This window comes from Phyllobates terribilis, unplaced genomic scaffold (genome assembly GCF_046119375.1).
Source record: "Phyllobates terribilis strain yellow unplaced genomic scaffold, ASM4611937v1 Scaffold_11__3_contigs__length_659146591, whole genome shotgun sequence".
In the NCBI taxonomy this organism is placed as follows: domain Eukaryota; kingdom Metazoa; phylum Chordata; class Amphibia; order Anura; family Dendrobatidae; genus Phyllobates; species Phyllobates terribilis.
Window position 1 is genome coordinate 215,137,409 of NW_027362771.1, and position 22,678 is coordinate 215,160,086.

General features: G+C 42.2%; 1 protein-coding gene across 2 annotated transcripts in view; it reads left to right on the forward strand.

Annotated features, from left to right (window-relative positions):
• TMEM117 (transmembrane protein 117) overlaps positions 1–22,678 on the forward strand; it is a 472,767-nt gene that overhangs the window by 213,780 nt on the left and 236,309 nt on the right. For both annotated transcript variants that reach the window (XM_073652038.1, XM_073652039.1), the window contains exon 5: positions 13,646–13,743. In XM_073652038.1, the coding sequence (XP_073508139.1) occupies positions 13,646–13,743 (98 nt within the window). The remainder of the gene's footprint in view (positions 1–13,645; positions 13,744–22,678) is intronic.

The following is a 22,678-nucleotide window of genomic DNA, read 5'->3' on the forward strand; positions in this document are numbered from 1 at the left end:
TACATATATTTTTTACATACAGGAAAACAATTAAAGCGCTTTGCCGTATCTACGATCTTTAGAGCTCATCCAAAAATCCTCCTGGATTTCCCCTCCTCACCAGGTAGTAGGTGTCACCGCACGGTTGGTTGGTGACCAGCGAGCAGGGGCTCCTACCCTGTCCCTAACACTAGGATGAGCCCTAGCTCACCTTATTCCCCGGGATACCTCTGAAGATGAGGATGCTGGGGCCTCCGCCCTCGCCCTAACTCCTGAGTTAGCCCTCCGTCTGTTCTCCTCCCCCACCCAGGGAAGGGGGTGCTACTGTGCATCGTAGAACACCCACCAACAAACAAGGCTACACAGACAGGGGTAAACAGAAAACTCCAGGCACACTAAATATTCACTCACATATAACAGAGGGAAGCACCAGGGTATGAAGGTAGGGGAATAAACCAAAATGGAGAAGAATAAGGGATTACATACAAACCAAACAACAGTCTCTGATAATCCCTCCAACTCTCTCTGTTAGCCATGCAGCTAAAGCTAGCTCTGACAAGGACTAAAATCAGGGTCCAGATTATAAAGGGAAAAGGAGTAGCTGACCAAGCGCAGCTGTAAGCATGAAGATTTCCAACATAGCCGTTTAACCTCTGTTCTGCCAGAAGAATTAAAACATGTCTTAAAATGAAGGAGAAGTGCTTCTTCTCGGAACCGGAGGAGGAGTCTTCAGATGCTGCGGTCTTCTGGCTCCACCCTGTTTCGGTAACCCCATGACAGTACGTCTTCATTCTCTCAATGTTCTTGATATTTTCTATATGAGTTATGTCAAAAGTGAACATAGGGCAGCCCAGACAGGAACACTTCCAAGATAAGGCTTTTATTACAATCCCAAAATCGTAATCAAATGGGCTGCCCTATGTTTGGATATGTTTTGAGGTGAGTTATATGGTAAATATTGAAAACATTAGGAGGACAAAGACCATGCTAAATAACAATGACTGGACTGGTCTTTTTCATCTATGTATCAATACTGCAAATTTGGTTAGGATGGAAAATCCATGAGGATTTTTGGACATGATCTAAAAATCATTTATGTGGTAAAGTCCAATTGATTTGCTATTTTAGATGTGGATGAGACTAGACTGCTTTCCTGAACTTTATATGATAAGGGTATGCTTGACGTATCTCATATTTGGAGCTAATTAAAGATCTTTGACACATTACTAGTAAAGTTGAGTAAAAAGATTGACAGGATCCTGGTTCAGCTTCCATGTTGGTAGTCCTTGTCCGCCAGACCAGTGCCCTGCGAACCTCCTCCTATCTTTATTCATCTCCCACGCCTCTTCCCACTACTCAACTTCCAGGGAAGTTGCCTGATGCATTCATGAGAATAAAATGCATTTTCTTCTAGTAAACTGGTTACACAGGGTTTAAATGCTATTTACCTACAGATTAGCACTATATTTTTAGATAAATAGTATCTCTCCAGGTGACAGGTTCCCTTTAACTAAATGTTGTAACGTATGTAGTTCAACATCACCATCGGCCACCTGATACTTACATTAATTTATAATACCCGTAGGCTGTTATTTAAGCTAATTTATATTTTCATATATATATATTTTAAAGTAAAAATAAACCCTCATCCTTATTCTCAAGTTTTGATATATTTATAAAAGCTGCCACGCTGATGACAGTTTGTAGCAGAAACCACTGACAAGCTGTAATTGCATTGACACTGTAATAGTAGTTAAAGATATGCAGACTGAATGCGCTTTGAGTTTAAATTATGTATTTCCCATCCTGTCAAAGGATCATAATGCACCTTATAGCATTTCTCTCCGAATGATTATATGAATTATGTGACCTGGCCTGACAGTAAATTCATTGGGCCTTTTCAAAGGCATAAGTGGGATAACTTGTCTGTTGTAGAATTTTCTGAAAAAAAAATGTAGCAAAGTTTTGTGTTATAAAAAATGGCTTTAGATTTAGTAGTTAGCACTCGCTATGCATGAAGATCTCATTAGGTTCTTAGTTCAAGCATCAAGGCAATACTTCATCTGAATTAGGCATGTCCGTCATAGGAGGGTTTCTCAGTGCCATATCTTTGAGTTATTTTTCATTTTTGTTATTTTACTGCATGACATATAATGAGTACAATTCTTAGGAAGGTTGTATAGTAAGGAATCTGGAATATACACTGCATAGAGCTCCACATGTTATAATGAGCTCTTCTCTATGTGCTGGTTTACACCACAAATTAAAGCGTTATCCGGGACTAGTTTTTTTTTTTTTACTATGGACCTAAGACCTAACAGGCTGTTAGTTGCTAACTACCTGCCTCCTCTGCCCAGTGCTGGCTTAGAGAGGTCATGAACTGCTCCTGCCAGCGATTCTGCTGCTTCACATCATCAGTGCAGCTCCTCCAGGCTACTCTGTTGACGGTGGGTGACTGCTGGTGTCATGCTGATTGACAGCTTGCCACAGTTAGGCAGTTGAGAGTCGGCTGTCAATCTACATGACATTGACATTCATGCCCCATCAGCAGCTGCTCTGTCTACATGACATCAGTGGAAGTGAAGCAGCTGCTCTGTCTACATGACATCAGCGGAAGTGAAGCAGCTGCTCTGTCTACCTGATGTCAGTTGAAGTGAAGCAGCTGCTCTGTCTACATGATGTCAGCGGAAGTGAAGCAGCTGCTCTGTCTACATGATGTCAGTGGAAGTGAAGCAGCTGCTCTTTCTTCATGATGTCAGTGGAAGTGAAGCAGCTGCTCTGTCTACATGACGTCAGCGGAAGTGAAGTTGCTGCTCTGTCTACCTGATGTCAGTGGAAGTGAAGCAGCTGCTCTGTCTACATGATGTCAGTGGAAGTGAAGCAGCTGCTCTGCCTACATGACGTCAGCGGAAGTGAAGCAGCTGCTCTGTCTACATGACGTCAGTGGAAGTGAAGCAGCTGCTCTGTCTACATGATGTCAGTGGAAGTGAAGCAGCTGCTCTTTCTTCATGATGTCAGTGGAAGTGAAGCAGCTGCTCTGTCTACATGACGTCAGCGGAAGTGAAGCAGCTGCTCTGTCTACCTGATGTCAGTGGAAGTGAAGCAGCTGCTCTGTCTACATGATGTCAGTGGAAGTGAAGCAGATGCTCTGTCTATCTGATGTCAGTGGAAGTGAAGCAGCTGCTCTGTCTATATAACGTCAGTGGAAGTGAAGCAGCTGCTCTGTCTTCATGATATCAGTGGAATTGAAGCAACTGCTCTGTCTACATGACGTCAGCGGAAGTGAAGCAGCTGCTCTGTCTACATGACGTCAGTGGAAGTGAAGCAGCTGCTCTGTCTATATGATGTCAGTGAAAGTGAAGCAGCTGCTCTTTCTTCATGATGTCAGTGGAAGTGAAGCAGCTGCTCTGTCTACATGATGTCAGTGGAAGTGAAGCAGCTGCTCTTTCTTCATGATGTCAGTGGAAGTGAAGCAGCTGCTCTGTCTACATGACGTCAGCGGAAGTGAAGCAGCTGCTCTGTCTACCTGATGTCAGTGGAAGTGAAGCAGCTGCTCTGTCTACATGATGTCAGTGGAAGTGAAGCAGATGCTCTGTCTATCTGATGTCAGTGGAAGTGAAGCAGCTGCACTGTCTATATTAAGTCAGTGGAAGTGAAGCAGCTGCTCTGTCTTCATGATATCAGTGAAATTGAAGCAACTGCTCTGTCTACATGACGTCAGCGGAAGTGAAGCAGCTGCTCTGTCTACATGACGTCAGTGGAAGTGAAGCAGCTGCTCTGTCTATATGATGTCAGTGGAAGTGAAGCAGCTGCTCTTTCTTCATGATATCAGTGGAATTGAAGCAACTGCTCTGTCTACATGACGTCAGCGGAAGTGAAGCAGCTGCTCTGTCTACATGACGTCAGTGGAAGTGGAGCAGCTGCTCTGTCTATATGATGTCAGTTGAAGTGAAGCAGCTGCTCTGTCTATATGATGTCAGTTGAAGTGAAGCAGCTTTCCTGTCAACATGATGTCAGTGGAAGCCGCAGAATCGCCGGCAGGAGTGGTTTGTGACACGGTGTGTTGAACAGGCACATAGTTAGCAACTACCTGCCTATTAGTTCTTAAGCCCATAGTAAAAACAAAGAAATAGTCCCAGAAAACTCCTTTAAGTTGGACATGTAAGTTAGTTCTTTCTCAACAATGGGCTTGCATGTCCTTACCAATGTTGAGAACAGCAATATGGTGTTGTATGAAGTTTCATTTTGGAAAACGTTTCACACGAAAAGAAATAGCTTATGTTTTCTAAAATCTGGAGGGCATTGTGATCCAACAAAGAGCTGCCATATTTCTAATGTTTACTGAATATAATCAGGCTCTTGCTTGTGCTATGTCCTTTCTCCTCCATCTATTAATTGCATCTATTTATTTTGCTCCATGAATATTATAGAGATTGCATTACCTACCCCCATATTCTTGGAGAAGAATCAAATTGCCATAGTAACCCATCTAACTGTCAAGATATAATCTATGCACAATAAAATATAAAAAACATCCTCCTCTTTAATAAAATATCATGCCAGGTACAATAAAATCAGAGAAACATGTAGCCCAGTAAAAAGTAACCATGCTTGCTACATAAATACAACCAGCCAGGATAGCGCATATAAATCCCTTTTAATGTATTCACCGCCCATATTTATTTCCCTTGCCGACAATATATGTTAGCCTTCTAAATGTAGGAATGCAATTTGGGAAAGTTCTTGCTCTGAGGGGTATCGGGATTGTTTACCTTGCAGTCTGAATGCAGGATTACGTCTATTAATCTCTTTGATATTTAGACATCTAATAGTGTCATTATTATAATGCTGCTTTGTAAATGAAATGTTAGTGACAGAGCTGTTTGTTATTGTCCCAGCACCTTTCATCGGGCAGGTGTTTCTCAAAGATTTCCTTCACTATTCACATGCTGACAAGAAGATTTATCAGTCTAGGCTCATTTCATACATGGCTGTCACTGTAGTTTGATTATTAGTTGGCAATGATAAATTAAGTAAAGGCCAAGGAAATTAAGGTAAGACTAATAGTGTTTTCTTGTAAGGCAAATTACAATTTGGTAGCTAAAAGACAATACCAATTATGCTATTAAAATTTGAGTTTTTGTGTTTTATACACCCATTATATTGTTTTTTTTTTTTTTACAAAATATTGTTGTTCTAGTGTATAGGAGCAACTTATTAAATTGAATGTATCATTAGAAAATAACACTGTTTACATCGAGTGTTAATAAAAAAAAGGTATTTTTAATTTTTCATGTCATTCTTTATTTTGAAAAGAATCCTGAATTCTTGTATTTTTAAGGTTGACACCCTGTGACTGCTCAGCAGTCATCTTTTTATTAGCTAGTTAACCCTAAATGGGCTATTTCAAGTGATTGTCCCATCCCCTGATGACACTTGTGAAACAGTGAAACATGTTTGGGGGGGATATATGCTGTGTGTCTAATTTTATATACCCATAATTTGACAATCAAGTATATACCGATGGTAAACCGTGGCACTATCTTATACAGCGTTAAGCATATATGCTACTTAAAGTTTACTTAATTAATACTGGCAAATCTGGACATTTTTAATTAACTACTCCATTGAAATTAATATGTGTAAATAATTATTTTAATCAATAGGGTTAAAAGTTATGTTTTATTGGCCTTTAAGGGAAGGTTCCATATCTAGTGGGGCTTTACCCTTTTAGGGTTAATAGGTTAATATATTTACATCTTTCCCAGACCATTTAGTCTCTACAGTAGAAGTGTAATTTAGATGTTCTATCATCTTATTATCACCAAAGGAGGCAGCTAGAGGCAAATAACACAGGGTTGGCAATAGATGATTGAACAGCTCACCTCCTCCCCCTCCCTGCACAATAATCTCTACACAGATCTCTCTCATAGAAGTAAATTGGTCTTCTTCAGACTACTATAATGCAAATCTTTGAAATGATGTTATTAAAGCTGAGCAGCATCATGGGCAAGATGGCTTCCCCCAAATAATGTACTAAATTTAAGTAGGATTAGCAAAGAGTATTATGTTTCAGTGTTTAGCTTTAATTAGTAACAAAAAAGTGATGCAGGCAAAATGTATTTATTTCACAAAAGTCAATTGCAAATTCCTTTGTAAGCATTATCAAAGTAATGAGGCTTATTTAGATACAGACTTTGGAACATATTTATACATTTATTAGTAAGTATTGTGAGAGATCGGCTCTGTGGTAGATGCTGGTTCACTCACATGATTCAGTTCGTTGCTTCAAAACAAGCAGGCGGTTTATTAAAAATTCATAAACCGTCAGGGTTAACAAAATCAAATAGCCTCTTCCAGGTGCAAAAAGGTATAACATCACAAAATAGAACAATACTACCAGTCCATATGACGCACGGGCTCAGCTGTTTAAATGTCAGTCCTTTTATCTCAGAGTCCAGCAGGTCTGAGTAGCATATGCATCCCCCTCACCTAGCAAAGACACAGACAGAGAAAGACAGCACCAGCTGCCTTAAATTAGACCTTCCAAGGCCTGGACTGGTAAGAGAAAGAGCGGTGCTGTGCCCAGTAAAACACGCCTCTTTCACTCAACTGGCCCGCCCTTGTATTACCTCCTTCTCTGCTTCTCAGATCTCGCACATGTGCGCCTGCGCCTCTTCACTGTAGTCCTCAGGAGCGAGATCTGAGAGGCAGAGGAGGTAATACAAGGGCGGGCCAGATGAGTGAAAGAGGCGTGTTTTTCTGGGCACAGCACCGCTCTTTCTCTTTTTTCCATACCCCGGGTGTCCCGGACGCCTGCAGCTTGCTTCACTTACACTTTCCCGGTGAGGCGCCCCCTCACCTCGTCACTGCAGTCCTCAGGAGCGAGATCAGAGAGGCAGAGAAGGAGGTATCAGTAATAGGATACAAGGGCAGCCCAGAAGGATGTGCTACCGCTCTGATAGTCTTGGAGACAGGGAGGGCTTATAAATTACAATAAATGCCTTATTTTTCGGACTGTAAGACGCACCGGACCATAAGACGCACCTAGGTTATAGAGGAGGAAAATAGAAAAAAAAATGTAAGCAAAAAATGTGTTCACGAAGCACTTTTAAGGGGGAGGGGGTCTTCTGCTGACACTGGTATAGGGGTAATGTCCCCAATTCTGACAATATCCCCCATCCTGGTATATATGCCCCCCCTTCCTTTTATACCTGGCCCCCATCCCCATCCTGTTATGCCTTGCATCCCTCCATCCTGGTATGCATGAAACCCCTCCATCCTGGTATGCATGGCACCCCTCATCCTTATCCTGGTATGCATGGCACCCCTCATCCCTGTCCTGGTATGCATGGCACCCCTCATCCCTATCCTGGTATGCATGACACCCCTCATCCCTATCCTTGTATGCATGGCACCCCTAATCCCTATCCTGGTATGCATGGCACAGCAATCCCCATCCTGGTATGCATGGCACCCCTCATCCCTATCCTGGTATGCATGGCACCCCAATCCCTATCCTGGTATGCATGGCACAGTAATCCCCATCCTGGTATGCATGGCACCCCTCATCCCGGTCCTGGTATGCATAGCACCCCTCATCCTTTTCCTGGTATGCATGGCACCCCTCATCCCAGTCCTGGTATGCATGGCACCCCTCATCCTTATCCTGGTATGTATGGCCCCTCATCCTTATCCTGGTATGTATGGCCCCCTCATCTTTATCCTGTTATGTATGCCCCCCTCAGCCTTATCCTGGTATGTATGGCCCCCTCACCTTTATCCTGTTATGTATGCTCCCTCATCCTTATTTTGGTATGCATGGTCCCCCTTATCCCAATCATGCTACACATAATAAAATAAACACTCCTACTCACCTTTCTTCTCTCCTCTAGCGCTGCGTCCTGCCTGCCCGCACTGATCTCTCCATGTGAGCTGCGCATGGTGTCACTACCATGCGTGGCTCACAAGGAGAGATCAGCTGCTGGAAGTCACTGCTCCCAACGCCGGGACTGTGTGCGCGGGGAGCAGTGACTTCATGCTCCTTAATAGCCGGCACACAGCGTAGCTGCAGCGCGGCTCCTGCTGCTGCCGGGCGATCGCGTGTGCCCGCTATTAAAGGGCATGAATATTCACCCCCTCCCCACGCCCATGGGCATGGAGAGTGGTTGAATATTCATGCCCTTTAACAGGCGATTCTGGCAGCAGTAGGAGCCGCGCTGTGGCTACACTGTGTGCCGCTATTAAGGAGCATGAATATTCAGTGCTCCCCACGCCTCATGGGCATGGGGAGCAGTGAATATTAATTTTCTTTAGCAGCGGGGACAGTGTAGGCTGTAGCAGGCGGCTGCTGCCTCCTGTGTCCTGCTCCTCCGCGGCTACCGCTCCCCCCATACCCCACACATCATATATATATACCCCCTCCTCCCCCAACATTCGGACTATAAGGGTATACGCCCTATAAGGTGACACCCGGCGTATAAGACGACTCCTGACTTTTGAGAAGATTTTCAGGGATTAAAAAGTCGTCTTATACGCTGGAAAATACGGTATTTACATTTCTATCTTGCCCTCCTGAGTATATAACATATTAATATAAAATACCCTATGTAAAACAGAAATAATAAGCATTGGAAAATCTATTTATTCTACCAACGGTCTGTTGTTGGGCACTTTTACTTTAACAGTATAGTAGAGTATTGCTAAATGCAATCTGCTTTATATAATGCAATTAGAGCATGTGTAGAAACAAAGAAAAGCTGATAACAATAATAATAAAATACACTAATAAAAATACTTCATAAAAACTAATTTGAATTGTAATACTTTTTATAGTCATGGAATAATGGATGAATCCTAATTTTGTATGGTGGGACATATTACCAATTTAGATCCCATGCATATTGGAAGTGAAATTCATTAAAATGGACACATCCTAGAGCAAAACTACTCAGTAAATTTATTTGGTCCAACATTTTCGAAACCTGACCGGTTTAATACAGACAGAATATGACAATAAAAAAGGTGGTTGTGTATGACTCTCTTTAAAGGGATATTGAAAGCTAACTCATGCTGCCCGAGTTACTGAAGACATGATTCAGAATCTGACTGTCCTGTGTAGCCATGTATGTTTTGTACTGAAAAATAGAGGGCATTTTAGAGAAAACATCCTTTAAAAGGCTGGCCAGGGACTAGGTGTCTCGGATGACTAGTCCAAGGCAGGTCCCCAGCAGCTTCTTCCTGCCTCACTTTCATAGACTGAGCCTTTGGGCAGCATGAATCATAGACAGTTGCACTAGCCACTTTTGCTATAAGCTATATTTGCATAATTGAAGTATTAAAAAAGGACATGTACATCTGCTAAAGCAATTTTTCAGACTAATAGCTATACATTAATAAATCACATTGAATTGTATTTGAATAGGGAATATCTACAGAGAAATGTATGTCATTGGTTGACAGCATTGATAACTTTACTAGGGAATATGTCTAGACATATAGCAAAGATTTCTCCATAATGTAACAGTTCTGTAAAGGCCTAAATCTATATTCTATAATACAATGTTCTATATCATATAAAAGCTTTCATAGAGAAATTCCTTTTAAGTCTATGCTCACTTCTGCATTAGGAGTTTGCATCTTTATTCTGGTAGAGAAGTTGAAAATGGAATTCAGGTAAAAGACAGATCTGTCACATGATGGCCACAGTGGCACCTAATAGACCCCATTGACCAAAACTTGGTTCCGTCTTGTTTCCGTCATAGTGGTTTATAATTGTATAAGAAAAACAAAATTGCAGCATGATACCAAACAGAGCTACCTATGCAATTATAATCAGAGGCTTAGGGTAGGGCCAGAGAGTGCAGGCATGGTGCAGCAGCGGCGATGCCAAAACTAATTATTAAACTATTAAGTTATTATCCCAAGCTTGATGCTAAAAAGTTCTAAATATAACAAATTCTTTTGGTTGATAATTTGCATTCGTTTTTGGACGCCAAAACTATGAGTTGAGTACACACACAAAAAAAGTAGAATGGAAAGATCTGTACTTCTGTTTTCTGGACCCACTACTGTTTTTGAGTTACTGATGCAGAACACATGCCAAAATATTACCGTGTATAAGTGAATGCATTATTAGTCAGTGATTCCCTGAAAGCCAGAACATATGGACATCACCAAATAGTGAGTGTCCTCCCCAGATAGCAGCATCCTTGAGTTACTTTTTGTTTGTGGCTACATCTCTGAGCTATAACACTGGTTGCCTTATTTTATGGCAGATGATTCCTTATTTTTACAGTTCTCTTCCTAACAATCTGGTAACAGTTATTCTTGGTTTCCTCTGGTCAAAGTATCTGGGCATATTTTTTAGATGTTTTCTCGCAAAGTTTAAACTGACCTTTCTGTTGTTAAGTGTTGATGGTCGTTTGAATTTGGAGATAAATTCCCCTGATTTTTATGCTCTGAGGCATTTCTAAATTTTAGACTTTGAGGATGATCAACTCTCCTCCTTGAGAACATTCTTGACTTAGTTAGATATCGTGAAAGAGTTTTTCTTTACCAATGAAAGGATTCAGTGATCATCCACTCTAGTTGACCTCTGTGCTCTTCCACGTTATTTCATGTTGCTAAGCTCTCCAGTACATCTATTATTTTTATAGTGTACCATTGTTGATTTTTGTCGATGTATTTTTTCTATGAAGAAAAATTGTCAAAGCAATTTCAGCTCTGGTTAGCAGTGTACATTTTATGTTTATCACTTCTCATGCCCTCATTAGTGAGAACTAGGCAGTAAGTAAAAGCAGCAAACAATGCAGAGAAAGAGGAAAAAATTATATAGTTTGTGGAAAAATATTGCATTAAATTGTAAATCCTAAACCCTTTATTGGAATTGTTAACTGCACATACAGTATATGTTTTCCATTCTTAGTTTTAAGCTTTTTCTTGTTCAAAATAAGTTCTCCTCTGGCAAAGTTAAAACCCTGTTTTGATGGATTTATTTACCACATAAATTTGGCTGAACAGTAGGGATGAGCGGACCCGTGGATGCTCGGGTTCGGACGAATTTTAGTCCAAAGTTCGGTTCGGGTACAAGAACGTCACCCCAAACCCAATATAAGTCAATGGGTACTCCAAGTTTGGTGCTGTAAAGTGGTCGCAGTAAGAGCTAGGGGGCGGCAAAAGGAAGCAACATGGGGGTTAGAGCAGATCAATTGCCCTGCCAACAAATACGGATAGAGAAATTACTTAAAATAACAGAATACAAATATATATAAAAATAATAATCTTGAACCAGTAGACAGAGGTCCAAGTGGAGAAGTGGAACAGTGCCATATGTGTGTAGTTTACTTTACTTGTTAATAAAAAAAAAAAAAAATGGGGTCCCTCCTATTTTTAATTACCAGCCAAGGTAAAGCAGATAGGTGTGAGCTGTTCTTATTATGCTGGGAAAGGGCCAATATCCATGGACTTTCCCAGCCTATTAATATCAGCCGCCATCTGTCTTCTTTGCCTTTGCTGGTTATTAAAAATAAGGGGACCCAAAAAATATTACGTGGGGTCCCCCCTATTTTTAATAAAAAGCTAAGGCAAAGCAGACAGCTGGGGACTGATATTAATAGGCTGGAAAGGTCCATGGATATTTGCCGCTTCACAGCCAAAAAAGAAAAGCCCTCAGCCACCCCAGAAATGGCGCATCCATTAGATGCGCCAATTCTGGAGCTTAGTTTCGGCTCTTCCCGATTGCCCTGGTGTGGTGGCAATTGGGTTAATAGTTTTTGGGGTTGATGTCAGCTGTGTAATGTCAGCTGGCGTCAAGCCCAGGAGTTATTAATGGAGAGACATCTATCAGACACCCCCATTACTAACCCCATATTTAAAAATAAAAAGACACACTCTTTGAATAAAGACTCCCCCACACATTCCCTGGTTTACCCATTTATTCTTAAAAAATTAATCCCAGCAGATCCGACATATCCATTGTTGTTCTTATGATGTCTAGCGATTCTCTCCTGCCACCTATGGAGCATCGTTCTGAGAACAACTCTTCATAGGTTACTCTCGGTCTTGTCTCATGAGCAATGATGTCAGTAATGTCATCGCCCATGAGACATGACCGGGAGTGACCGGGCATGTGAACTCTCTTTTGAGCCTAAAGGGAATCTGTCAGTAGGATTTTGTTATGCAATCTGAGGACAGCATAATATAGGGCTGAGACTTTGAGTTCAGCATTGTGTCACTTATTAGGCTGTGTGCAGTTGTTCAATACATTGAGTGTTTTATCAGCAGGAGATTATCACTGCCCAGACTGGTGCCCACGTGGGACCTGGTCCAACCACGACTAATTAGCTGCTTATTGTCAATATACAATGTACACAGAAAGCTGTGGTGTGGGTGGGGTTAGCTTTCTGAGCTCTGCTTCATGTTACATCTAAAAACTCTGATTGTTTCACAATCTGCTGTACCCAGTAAATGAAGTGATACATCACTGAAATCAGGGTCTCTTTTCATACATAATGATGATCTCAGATGACGTAGCAAACACCTGGTGATAGATTAACTTTAAAACACATTGAAGTCTGTGATATCTTCTAAGTTTCCCTTAGTTGTGTCTTTAGGCAACCTGAATGTTGACATTTAATTCTAAGTCTGTGCTGAAGATTTGGAGCTCTGTATTGCATCTAATAAAGACAGGATCTTATCATGTGAACATTCATATCTAAAAAAATATGTGCTGTATATTTCTGATGTTGGCTGTAAAAATATGCAAAACACACACCATACCAGATCTATTTATATTTTTTCCTTAAATTGGTCATGAAGATAAGACTATTCTAAACTCCAGTTTCAGACCGGCCTTACTTATATATGAAGAAATCAGAGTGGATTAATCACAACAAAATGGAACTATAAATCTCTTGCATACCTCCTCTTATATCTTCAAGCCTAATAATTATATCTTGTAGCCTAATAATACTGAAGAAATAATTCTTAGATGAGAGCAGGTGAGCCTGTAAAATAGGCAACTGGCACTGGAAGGCTCTCTCTACTACCCGAAGGGTTTCCTTTTTCATTTAGTTGTATAGAGTTTAAAGGGGTATTCCCATCTCCAAGATCCTATCCCAATATATAGTAAGTGTAATAATATTAATAATAATAATAATAACAAATACCTCCAATTACAAATGTAGTATAGTTCTTCTTATAAGCAATGTCGCTTACCCTATGTGTAGGGTATTGCAGTAGCATAGGTATCCATGGTTGCAACCACTAACAACTACCTGTCACTATGCACTTGACATGGGGTAAGCGAAATAGAGAATCAGAAGAACTATGCTACATTTTTAATTGGACGTATTTGCTAATATTATTATTATTACTACACCTACTACATATTGGAATAGGATCTTGGAGATGGGAATACCCATTTAATTTCCCAGATGTTTTATCCAGCTGTACATTCAACAATTGGACAGTAGTGCCATGGCTGGCAGAGGAAGAAAGAAACAAAAATGCAATTTTATGACACATAGAAACAAAGGTCGGGTTCATTGGTGTAAATAGAGCTTCATGTTAAATTTTTTAATATATTAGTTTATTTTTTGGTTTATTAAATTGATCTGTGAATGTAATAAAAAAAATACTATAATATTGTATTTTTATTCTACAGGTGACTGATATGATGCTTCAGGACAATCAGTACCCTGATTGGGGTAAATCTGCACGAGCCTTTTGGAGAAGGGGAAATATACGTATAATCCTGTTTTGGTAAGCAAATTTTAAGTCTAAAATTATTTAAAGAATAATTCATTCGTTTAGTCATCCTGGCTATATCATATAGGATAGGTCAACATGATCTTTCTTATGTGTTTGGTTAAGTGCCCACGTAGCGTTTTTGCTGCTGCGAAAACGCTTGTAAAACAATGTGCCATGCAAAGCAATGTGAACTCGGATGTGCTGTGCACATGATGCGCTAATTAGCGCACTGAATTCGCATTGCGTTGCAAAACGCAGCATGACCATTTCTACCGCGATTACGCTGCAAATTCGCAGCCATTGAGGAACATTGAAACGCAGCAAACCCGCAGGTATATGTGGATTTGCTGCTTTTCAATTAAATTCAATGGCAGCGAATTTGCAGCGTAATCGTGGTGCTTGTGGTACCCGGGATGAAGAGGAGACTACAACTCCTCTTCATCCCGGCTACCACGAGGTGAAAAAATGAAATAAAAAAGTTAAAAATAAACAAAACCTGTATATTCACCTCTCCGGCAGCGCCCGGTCTCCTCCCGGCCACGTCCTCTCTCCTTGGCGTCCCGCAGTGTACTGTCAGGACCTGCGGTGACGTCATTTAGTCACCTGATGGTCTCGCGACCGCTGACGTCGGCGGTCAGGTGATGGTCGCGTGACCATCAGCTGACTAAATGACGTCACCGCAGGTACTGACAGTACACTGCGGGACGCCAAGGAGAGAGGACGTGGCCGGGAGCAGACCGGGGGCCGCCGGAGAGGTGAGTATACAGGGTTTTTTTATTTTCAACGTTTTAATTCTCTTTTTTTTACTATAGATGCTGCATTTAAAGCATCAGTTGTTCACACATTATAAATCCATGCCGGTTGCATGGATTTATATTGTGTGACCAACTTGTCAAGCACTTTTCCAAGTGATGCTCGAAATCGCTTGGAAAACTGCTTGAAAAAACGCTGAAAAAAAGCTTCTCTCTGGCAGAAAAAATGCATGTAATTCTGCCAGAGAGAGGCAAAAACGCTCTGCATCAAATCTGCTACGTGGGCACATAGCCTTAGGGTGGAATTACACCTCCTGGTTTGCAACTTTAAATGAACACCAATCAGCTACTTGTTTGCTGTTTAATATGCAGTTTAGACAGTCCGATATCATGTCCTATTTGAACAGAATGATAAGTAATAGATTGTTCTTTGTGCAGATGCTGACATTGTTCTTGGCCGGACATGTTTATACAGGACGATGTGCTGCGAAAAATCATCTCACCTGGCAGTAACGCTCTTTAAGGGCTCCTTAAGCTTAAAATCTATCCTCTCTAAATTAAATTGTTGTTACCTTCATCTGCTACTCATATTATTAGCTTATCAGTTTGCATAGAAGTAAAAAACAATGGTCATTTCTGTATCACAAGCAGATGTAGCAGGCCTGGATTTGTCAGTCAGTTGTGTCTTTGATGCATCATGAAAAATTGAACAACTATGATGAAATATGTTGTATTACGTGAACTCTAATAATGTTTCTAAAAAACAACACAGCTAAATTCTGAACTTCAGATAGAAAAATGTAAACTAACTATTCTTGTCCTGGATGTGATTATATTTTGCTCTGAACACCTATCTTCTTTTTGGGTGTTTTATCTACATTTGATGCTGATAAAGGACTTGACACACTGAGCATTTGTTTGATTGGTATATCTTGGACTAATAACACAAGTGGGTCTTCTGAATTAGTGGCTACAAAGGTGACTCTTGGAAGTTTACAGCGTGTCAAAGACATTAGATTAGTGTCAACACTGGCCCATTAACAAGGCCATTTCTTTAGCAACATGGGGGTTATGTAGAGGTGAAATGTAAAGCTCTTGGGGCCTGATGCAATATTTCTCAAATAGTGTCAACTTACCAAGTCCTACTTATAATACTGGAGTCTTTATATGTGACAGCTGGGCCTTTAAACCCCCTCTTAGGCTTTAGATCAACAGTTATTGTACAGTGGCTTGCGAATGTATTCACCCCCTTGGTATTTTACCTATTTTGTTACATTACAACTAGTGTTGAGCAAGTATGTTCTATTAACCCTTTCGCCGAGTATGCTCGGGCCGAGCTCCGAGTATTTATAGCTGCTCGGTGATATGGTTGAATCGCTCCCGTGTGCATGATTTGCAACTGCTTGACAGTTTAATTACATGGGAGGAATGTCTATTTCTTACACATTCCTCCCATGTAATAAAGCTGTCAAACAGTTGCAAATCATGCACACGGGAGCGATTTAACCTTATCACCGAGCAGCTATAAATACTCGGAGCTCGGCCCGAGCATACTCAGACAGAACATACTCGCTCAACCCTAATTACAACCTGTGTTTAAATATTTTTTAATCCGATTTGTGTTCGATTTATCTACCCTAAATAGGCTAAGTTGGTGAAGTGAAGTGAGAAAAATATAGGCATAAATGAAATGTATGGGATCAGATAACTAAAAATTGGCATGTGCATATGTATTCACTCCTTTTGCTATGAAGCCCCTAAAAAATTCTGGTGCAAGCAGTTCCCTTCATAAGTCACATGCTTAGTGAATGGAAGTCCACCTGTGTGCAATCTAAGTGTCACATGGTCTGTCAGTATATACACACCTTTTCTGAAAGGCCACAGAAGCTGCAACACCATTAAACAAGAGGCACCACTAACCAAACAACACCATGAAGACCAAGGAGATCTCCAAATAAGTCAGGGACAAAGTTCTTGAGAAGTACAAGTCAGCATTGGGTTATTAATAAATATCCCAATCTCTGATGATCCCCCAGAGCACCATCAAATCCATTATCATCAAATGGAAAGAACATGGTACCACAACAAACCTGCCAAGAGAAGGCCATCCCCCAAAACTTGCAGCCCGGGCAAGGAGAGCATTAATCAGAGAGGTTACACAGAGACCAAAGGTAACCCTGAAGGAGCTGCAGAGTCCCCAAGCAGAAACCGGAGTATCTGTCCATATGACAACAATAAGCCGTACACTCCATAGAGGTGGCCTTTAAGGAAGAGTGGGTAGAAAAAAACCTTTATCTACACACAAAAATTGTGAGGCTCGTTTTGAGTTTGCCAAAAGACACATGGGAGACTCCCAAAATGTATGGAGGAAGGTGCTGTGGTCGGATGATGCCAAAATGTTACGTTTTGGCCACTAAGGTAAATGTTATGTTTGGCGCCAAACCAACACAGCTCATCACCCCAAGAACACCATACCCACAGTGAAACAAGGTGGTGGCAGCATCATGCTGTTAGTGATGTTTTTCGGCAGCAGGGACAGGGAAAATGGTCCGAGTCGAGGGGAAGATGAATGGTGTGAAATACAGGGATATTCTTGAGCAAAAGTTGTTTCAGTCTGTCAGTGACTTGAGACTGGGACAGAGGGTCACCTTCCAACAAGACAATGACCCAAAGCATACTGCTAAAGTAACACTCAAGTGGTTTAAGATGAAACATGTAAATGTTTTGGAATGGCCTAGTCAAAGTCCAGACCTTAATCCAATTGAGAATCTGTGGTCAATCTTGAAGATTGCTGTTCACCATCTAACCTTAAGGAGCTGGAGCAGTTTTGCCTTGAGGAATGGGCAAAAATCCCAGTGGCAAGATGTGGAAACCTCATAGAGAATTATCCAAAGCAACTTGCAGCAGTAATTGCTGGAAATAATAATATAATAATAATAATCTTTATTTATATAGCGCCAACATATTCCGCAGCGCTTTACAATTCAGAAAAGGAGGCTCTACAAAGTACTGACTTTATGGTGGTAAATAGTTATGCACACTGACGTTTTCAGTTATTTTGTCCTATTTGTTGTTTGCTTCACAATAAAAGAAAACCAAATGTTCACAGTTATAGGCATGTTCTTTACATGAACTGATACAAATCCCCAAAACAATAACAGTGAAATTCCAGGTTGTGAGGTAGCAAAACACGATAAATGCCAAGGGGGGGGGGTGAATACTTTGACAAGCCACTGTACCTGTGAATATTCTAGGATTTGGTCTGATATTAGGACTCAAAATCAGAATTTTCTTGTATTTATACAGATTTAGTGACTTTTTATTGTTGCTAGGTAACCGCACACATACAATCAATGTGCAGAAATCCTTCTCTTCTATTTGTTATGGAAAATTTTCAACACAGTAATTGGATTTGTAATGAGCGAGTGTATTATTTCTGTCAATTTCATCCTAAGCTGAACCCTTGTGGAATAGTTTCTATTGTAGGCATACTTTTAATGAGCTTTATTGACTTGGAAACATAAAAAGATATTTCCTTTGTGCCAAGTGTCAAATTTTTCAGTTTTGGTCAAAAATGCACATTCATTAACCAAGCTCAGACTATAATTAATTCTGTAAAAAATGGCTATTAATATTTTTATAAATGTAGATTTGTGGTGGTTCGTCAGGGAGCCATTCAACCTTTTGACTTATTAAAGCTGTACACCTAGCCCCTACTCTGCCTTCAGGGTGTAGCACTTATTCAGATATGTTATCCATGCAAGCACTAATCCTGACTTTATTCCAGCAAGTGTGATTGGTCAGGGTGTCCTAGTTACATTGGGTAACAAGCGTCCCACATCTATGGTAGCATAAAGTCTAGAATGTGTAAGTATATTCTAATTGCCCCCATACCCATTAAACAAAAATTGGCTGAAATGGCTGATTTCAACCATGATAAATGATTGTTGGTCAGGCCTCATTTCAACTGATACCTGGCCTACAGAAGGTTGTTGTCATTCAAAACACAGATCTGCCATGTTGGATTTTTCACCAATGAAAGCATGGGCTGCATAATCAGCCAAAAACACCTAACTTGGCCAATGCAGTCTGATGTGTTTATGTTTTCATAAAACAATCAGCCCATTTTTGTTTAATGTGAATGGGGGCCTTGAGATTTGTCTGGGGTGGTGCCTTTTAGTTAAGAAAACAGTTGGGAGCCTCAGACAGTTGATTTTTACTACACTGTTTAAAAAATGAACAATAGAGCCCCTAATGCTAACCTTGAGGACCCAAATTTCAAAACTTAGATCTGAACTTTAGGAGTTCCAGGCATGTAAAGCGGGATCCCACAACTCTCCGTGACCCTCCAAGAGTGGAAAATTATGAAATTTGGATGTTATCGCAAGATTTAACCAAAACAGTGCTGCCGAATTATGTACACAGCAGATACCGATCAGTAACGGCTATAATTATGTTGTGAGATCCTCCTAGCATGCACAGTGATAGACACCCACCCTCTGCTGCCTGTAAATTAAAACATTGCTAGGGCATTATATGCTGTGAGGCAGTGAGGGGAATCATATATGAGGGTCGTTATGTGTCCCCCAGGATGTGCATAGAAGCTTACTAAACCCGCTGGAGAGCATTGTAATTACAGCCACAGCTGTGGTTAAAATGCAAAATAAAATAGAGTGTAAATTAAGTCAAACTATTTGACCAAGTGAGAAAACCTGACATGTGTTTTTATTTTTGGAGAGATCTATAGGATGGGGGTGGGACAGATCTCTCCCTCCACTCCAGATCTTGGGAGTGGCCCAAGTCCACAATTCCCATTTAAACTTTCAGTTAAGGTTTGGGTGTATGAGTATTGGTTTTGCAAGCAAGAGAGCAGGAGCTCTGTCTAAACCAGGTCTGTGTGAGACTGAACACAGGTCAGTGCCAGAGAGAGAGAAGAGCCATTGGCGCACCCACGAGTGATACGGTGGTGCCAGTCACTCACAGCAACAGATTAATATGGACTGTTACGGACGATCGCGCTGTGAACCGAAGGATAACGTTTGAGTTTTTTTTGTACATTGCCAAAATAAAGACGTTTAAGTTGAACTATCCTGGGTCACTGCCTCATTACCGCACTGTCGTGAAAGCCGCTGCGGAAGAGTGCAGGCAGTGTGAACTAAGGCATACCCTGAAAAAGCTGCATGTCCATTGTGACGATACAGAGTAAAATCTTAATTATGCCAGACATACTTTCTGATAGCAAGAGCATCATTCCTTTATTTCTATGTTGACTCTTTAATCTCTGTTCCTCTTTAGTTGATTAACACAGACTACTATTTGTATAACCCTCAATGTTATGTGCTCTTTGGTTCTGAAACAATGATGTGTATTTACAAGAGACCTGTGATACCAGCTATGTAAATAGATTATCTTAAACAATGATAGGTGAGCCCTGCACCTTTACCTCTGACATATGATATACACACTACGCTTTAGGGGATGAGGGTGTGAGCAGTTCTGCCATTCAGGGGGCTGAGCCCAGAAAAGCAGAAGGGACATGTGTTTCTGAGAGGGAGTCTTGGGACAGAGATTCAGAAAGACCTTAGAAGGAGAATGAGAGACATCCTCCAGGATAGCAGATGGATTGCATGGCATTACCAAAAAGACACAGATTTGAATTCTATTTTATTCTAGCCTAAGGGTACCGGCCCTGACTGGAAAGATTCGGATCTGCTCCATTAACCATCGGAGAGACATGGATACATTTTGGGGAGTCCAGGAGAGGACGAAGAAGTCACCTGGCCCCATGGATATGTTGTTTTGGGGTTGCTATGAGGGACCCACTGGTCGCCTAGAACCCATGGAGACATTTGGAGTTGCCAGGAGGGACCCACCGGTCGCCTGGCCCCATGGAAACTCATGGAGAGGCTAGATTTGGACCCTCGGGTCTCCTGTCTTTGTCCCTCGATGGATTGCTAGCTTCCTAAGCTTGCCACTACCTTCTCTCTGTGGGGGCCCGCCAGAAGCGGGGGGCCACTGGTTGAGGTAGTCGGCCCTGGAAGTCTCCAATGTCGCAGCTGTTCTATCCAAGGCGGCTCAGCGGACTCGTGAGACTGTGTAATGTTGTATCATCTTGGGCATTTGCTGGGACTGTTCAATCTGTTTATTGTCCGCTTTGTGGTTCAATAAAGTATTGCCACGCTGTTTTACCATCACCCTGCATTGTATGAGTAGCGTTATGCCCACGAAAGACCCTGGGTCTTCACATCCATTATTAAGCCTGTAAAAGTACAAATCAGGCCTGTGAACAATGTGGAGGAGCTGCTAAAGCAGTTGGTCCTCACCCAGCAGCTGCAGTTTCAGCGGCAAAAGCAGGAGTAGCAGCGGCAACAGCAGGAGCAGCAGCAGTTTCAGCAGCAACAACTTGAGCAGCAGCAGACCAACAACCTGATACTGCAACAGATTGTGGCCCTGCGAGAGACACCCCTATTGCCGACCTCAGTTCATCCGGAGGCCCGGGACAAAGTCAGGTCAGCACTGATGAAGATGAGTCCAGAGGACGACATGGAAGCTTTCCTCACCATGTTTGAACACACAGCAGAACGAGAGAACTTGCCAGTTTCTTAGTGGGTTGAAATGGTGGCCCCGTTCCTGATGGGAGATGCCCAAAAGGCTTACTTTGACTTCAGCCGGGATGATGCCCAGAACTATGGGAAACTGAAAGGGTAGATCCTTGCCCGACTGTTGGTTAATACTTATGTACAGGCATAATGAGTGTACCAGTAGTATTTTGTGGAGACCCGACCCTCTAGGTCTCAGGTGTATTACTTGTTGCAGTTAGTCAAAAAATGGCTTCAGCCTGAGACCTTGAGCTCATCCCAAATGGTAGAGAGGGTAGTAGTTGACTGGTTAATGCAAACTCTGCCAGTAGCCGTACAGCGCTGGGTGGGGCAAAGGGACCCGGGCAACCTGGATCAGGTAGTTAGCCTAATTGAGTGTTATACGACCACCCAGAACTTCGTACAGGACTCTGCCCCACTGTGGGTATCACACCGGCCCTTGCAAGCCCAGGAGCCTGGAAAAGGGACATGACCCTCTGCTGGGGTCAGTCAGAACCGAGCCCATACTGAGGGGGTACCTTGGAGTGAGGGTGGCAAGAGACCCGTTACCCCTTAACTGGTCTCATGGACTAGTGGTGTCACAGCTATCAGGTGCTGGCGGTGCCAAGGGCCAGGACATGTGGCTGTCAACTGCTCCCTGACTGCTGAACCCATGGACTGTGGGTTTATTGGCCGGTTGTCGATGTACGCTCAGACCGTCTACACCGCGGACGCCGTCGGTCCAGCTGGTGAACCCCATCTGTGACAAGTAAATTGTCATCAGGCGGAGGCTCTCTTGGACTCAGGGAGCCTAGTGACACTTGTCCATGGGTCACTGATCTATGGGTTAGAGCCCATGGGGGGGAAAGTCAGGGTTGTTTGTATACACGGCGAACTCCATGAGTATCCGACGGTGGAGGTTACCTTTTCCACTCCTTGCGGGGAGGTTAATCATGTGGTGGGAATAGTAAAGATCCTTTCTTATGGGACTGTGTTGGGAAGAGACTTGCCCCTGTTCTGGTCCTTGTAGGTGAGTCTAATTACCCTCCTCGGATAAAGGTCTGTCTGGGCGCTGAACCCGAAGATCCTGAGTCACGGATGCCTACTGTAGGGTTCACCCTCATAGAGAAAGAGTGTAAACTCGATAGGTTTCCTCTAGAGGTGTTGGCAAGAGAGATCGAGAAGACCACACCAATTCCAGAGCTGGAAGTATCCCAGGGAACGTTTGGGACAGCTCAACTTCAGAATCCCACCCTGACCCAAGCACGAGAAAGGGTGATAGAGGTAAATGAGGCAGCTCAGCTACCGGGGACAGAGGCGGTTTTTCCACCTATGGTGGTCAACCAGTAGTTGCTATATCGGGTTGACAAAATCTGGGGCAAAGTAGTGAAACAACTGGTAGTGCCCCAATCGTACCGTCGGCGGTGCGCGAAAGGATCCACAAACACCTGCTGGGTGGTCACCTAAGGGTGAAAAAGACACAAGAGTGGATTCTGCAGCGGTTCTTTTGGCTCTGGATTTATACCGAGGTGCAGAGGTTTTGTGAGTCTTGCCCAGAGGGTCAGCTGACCACACCCGCCACAAGTTTCCATAGTCCATTGGTTCCTTTGTCCATTA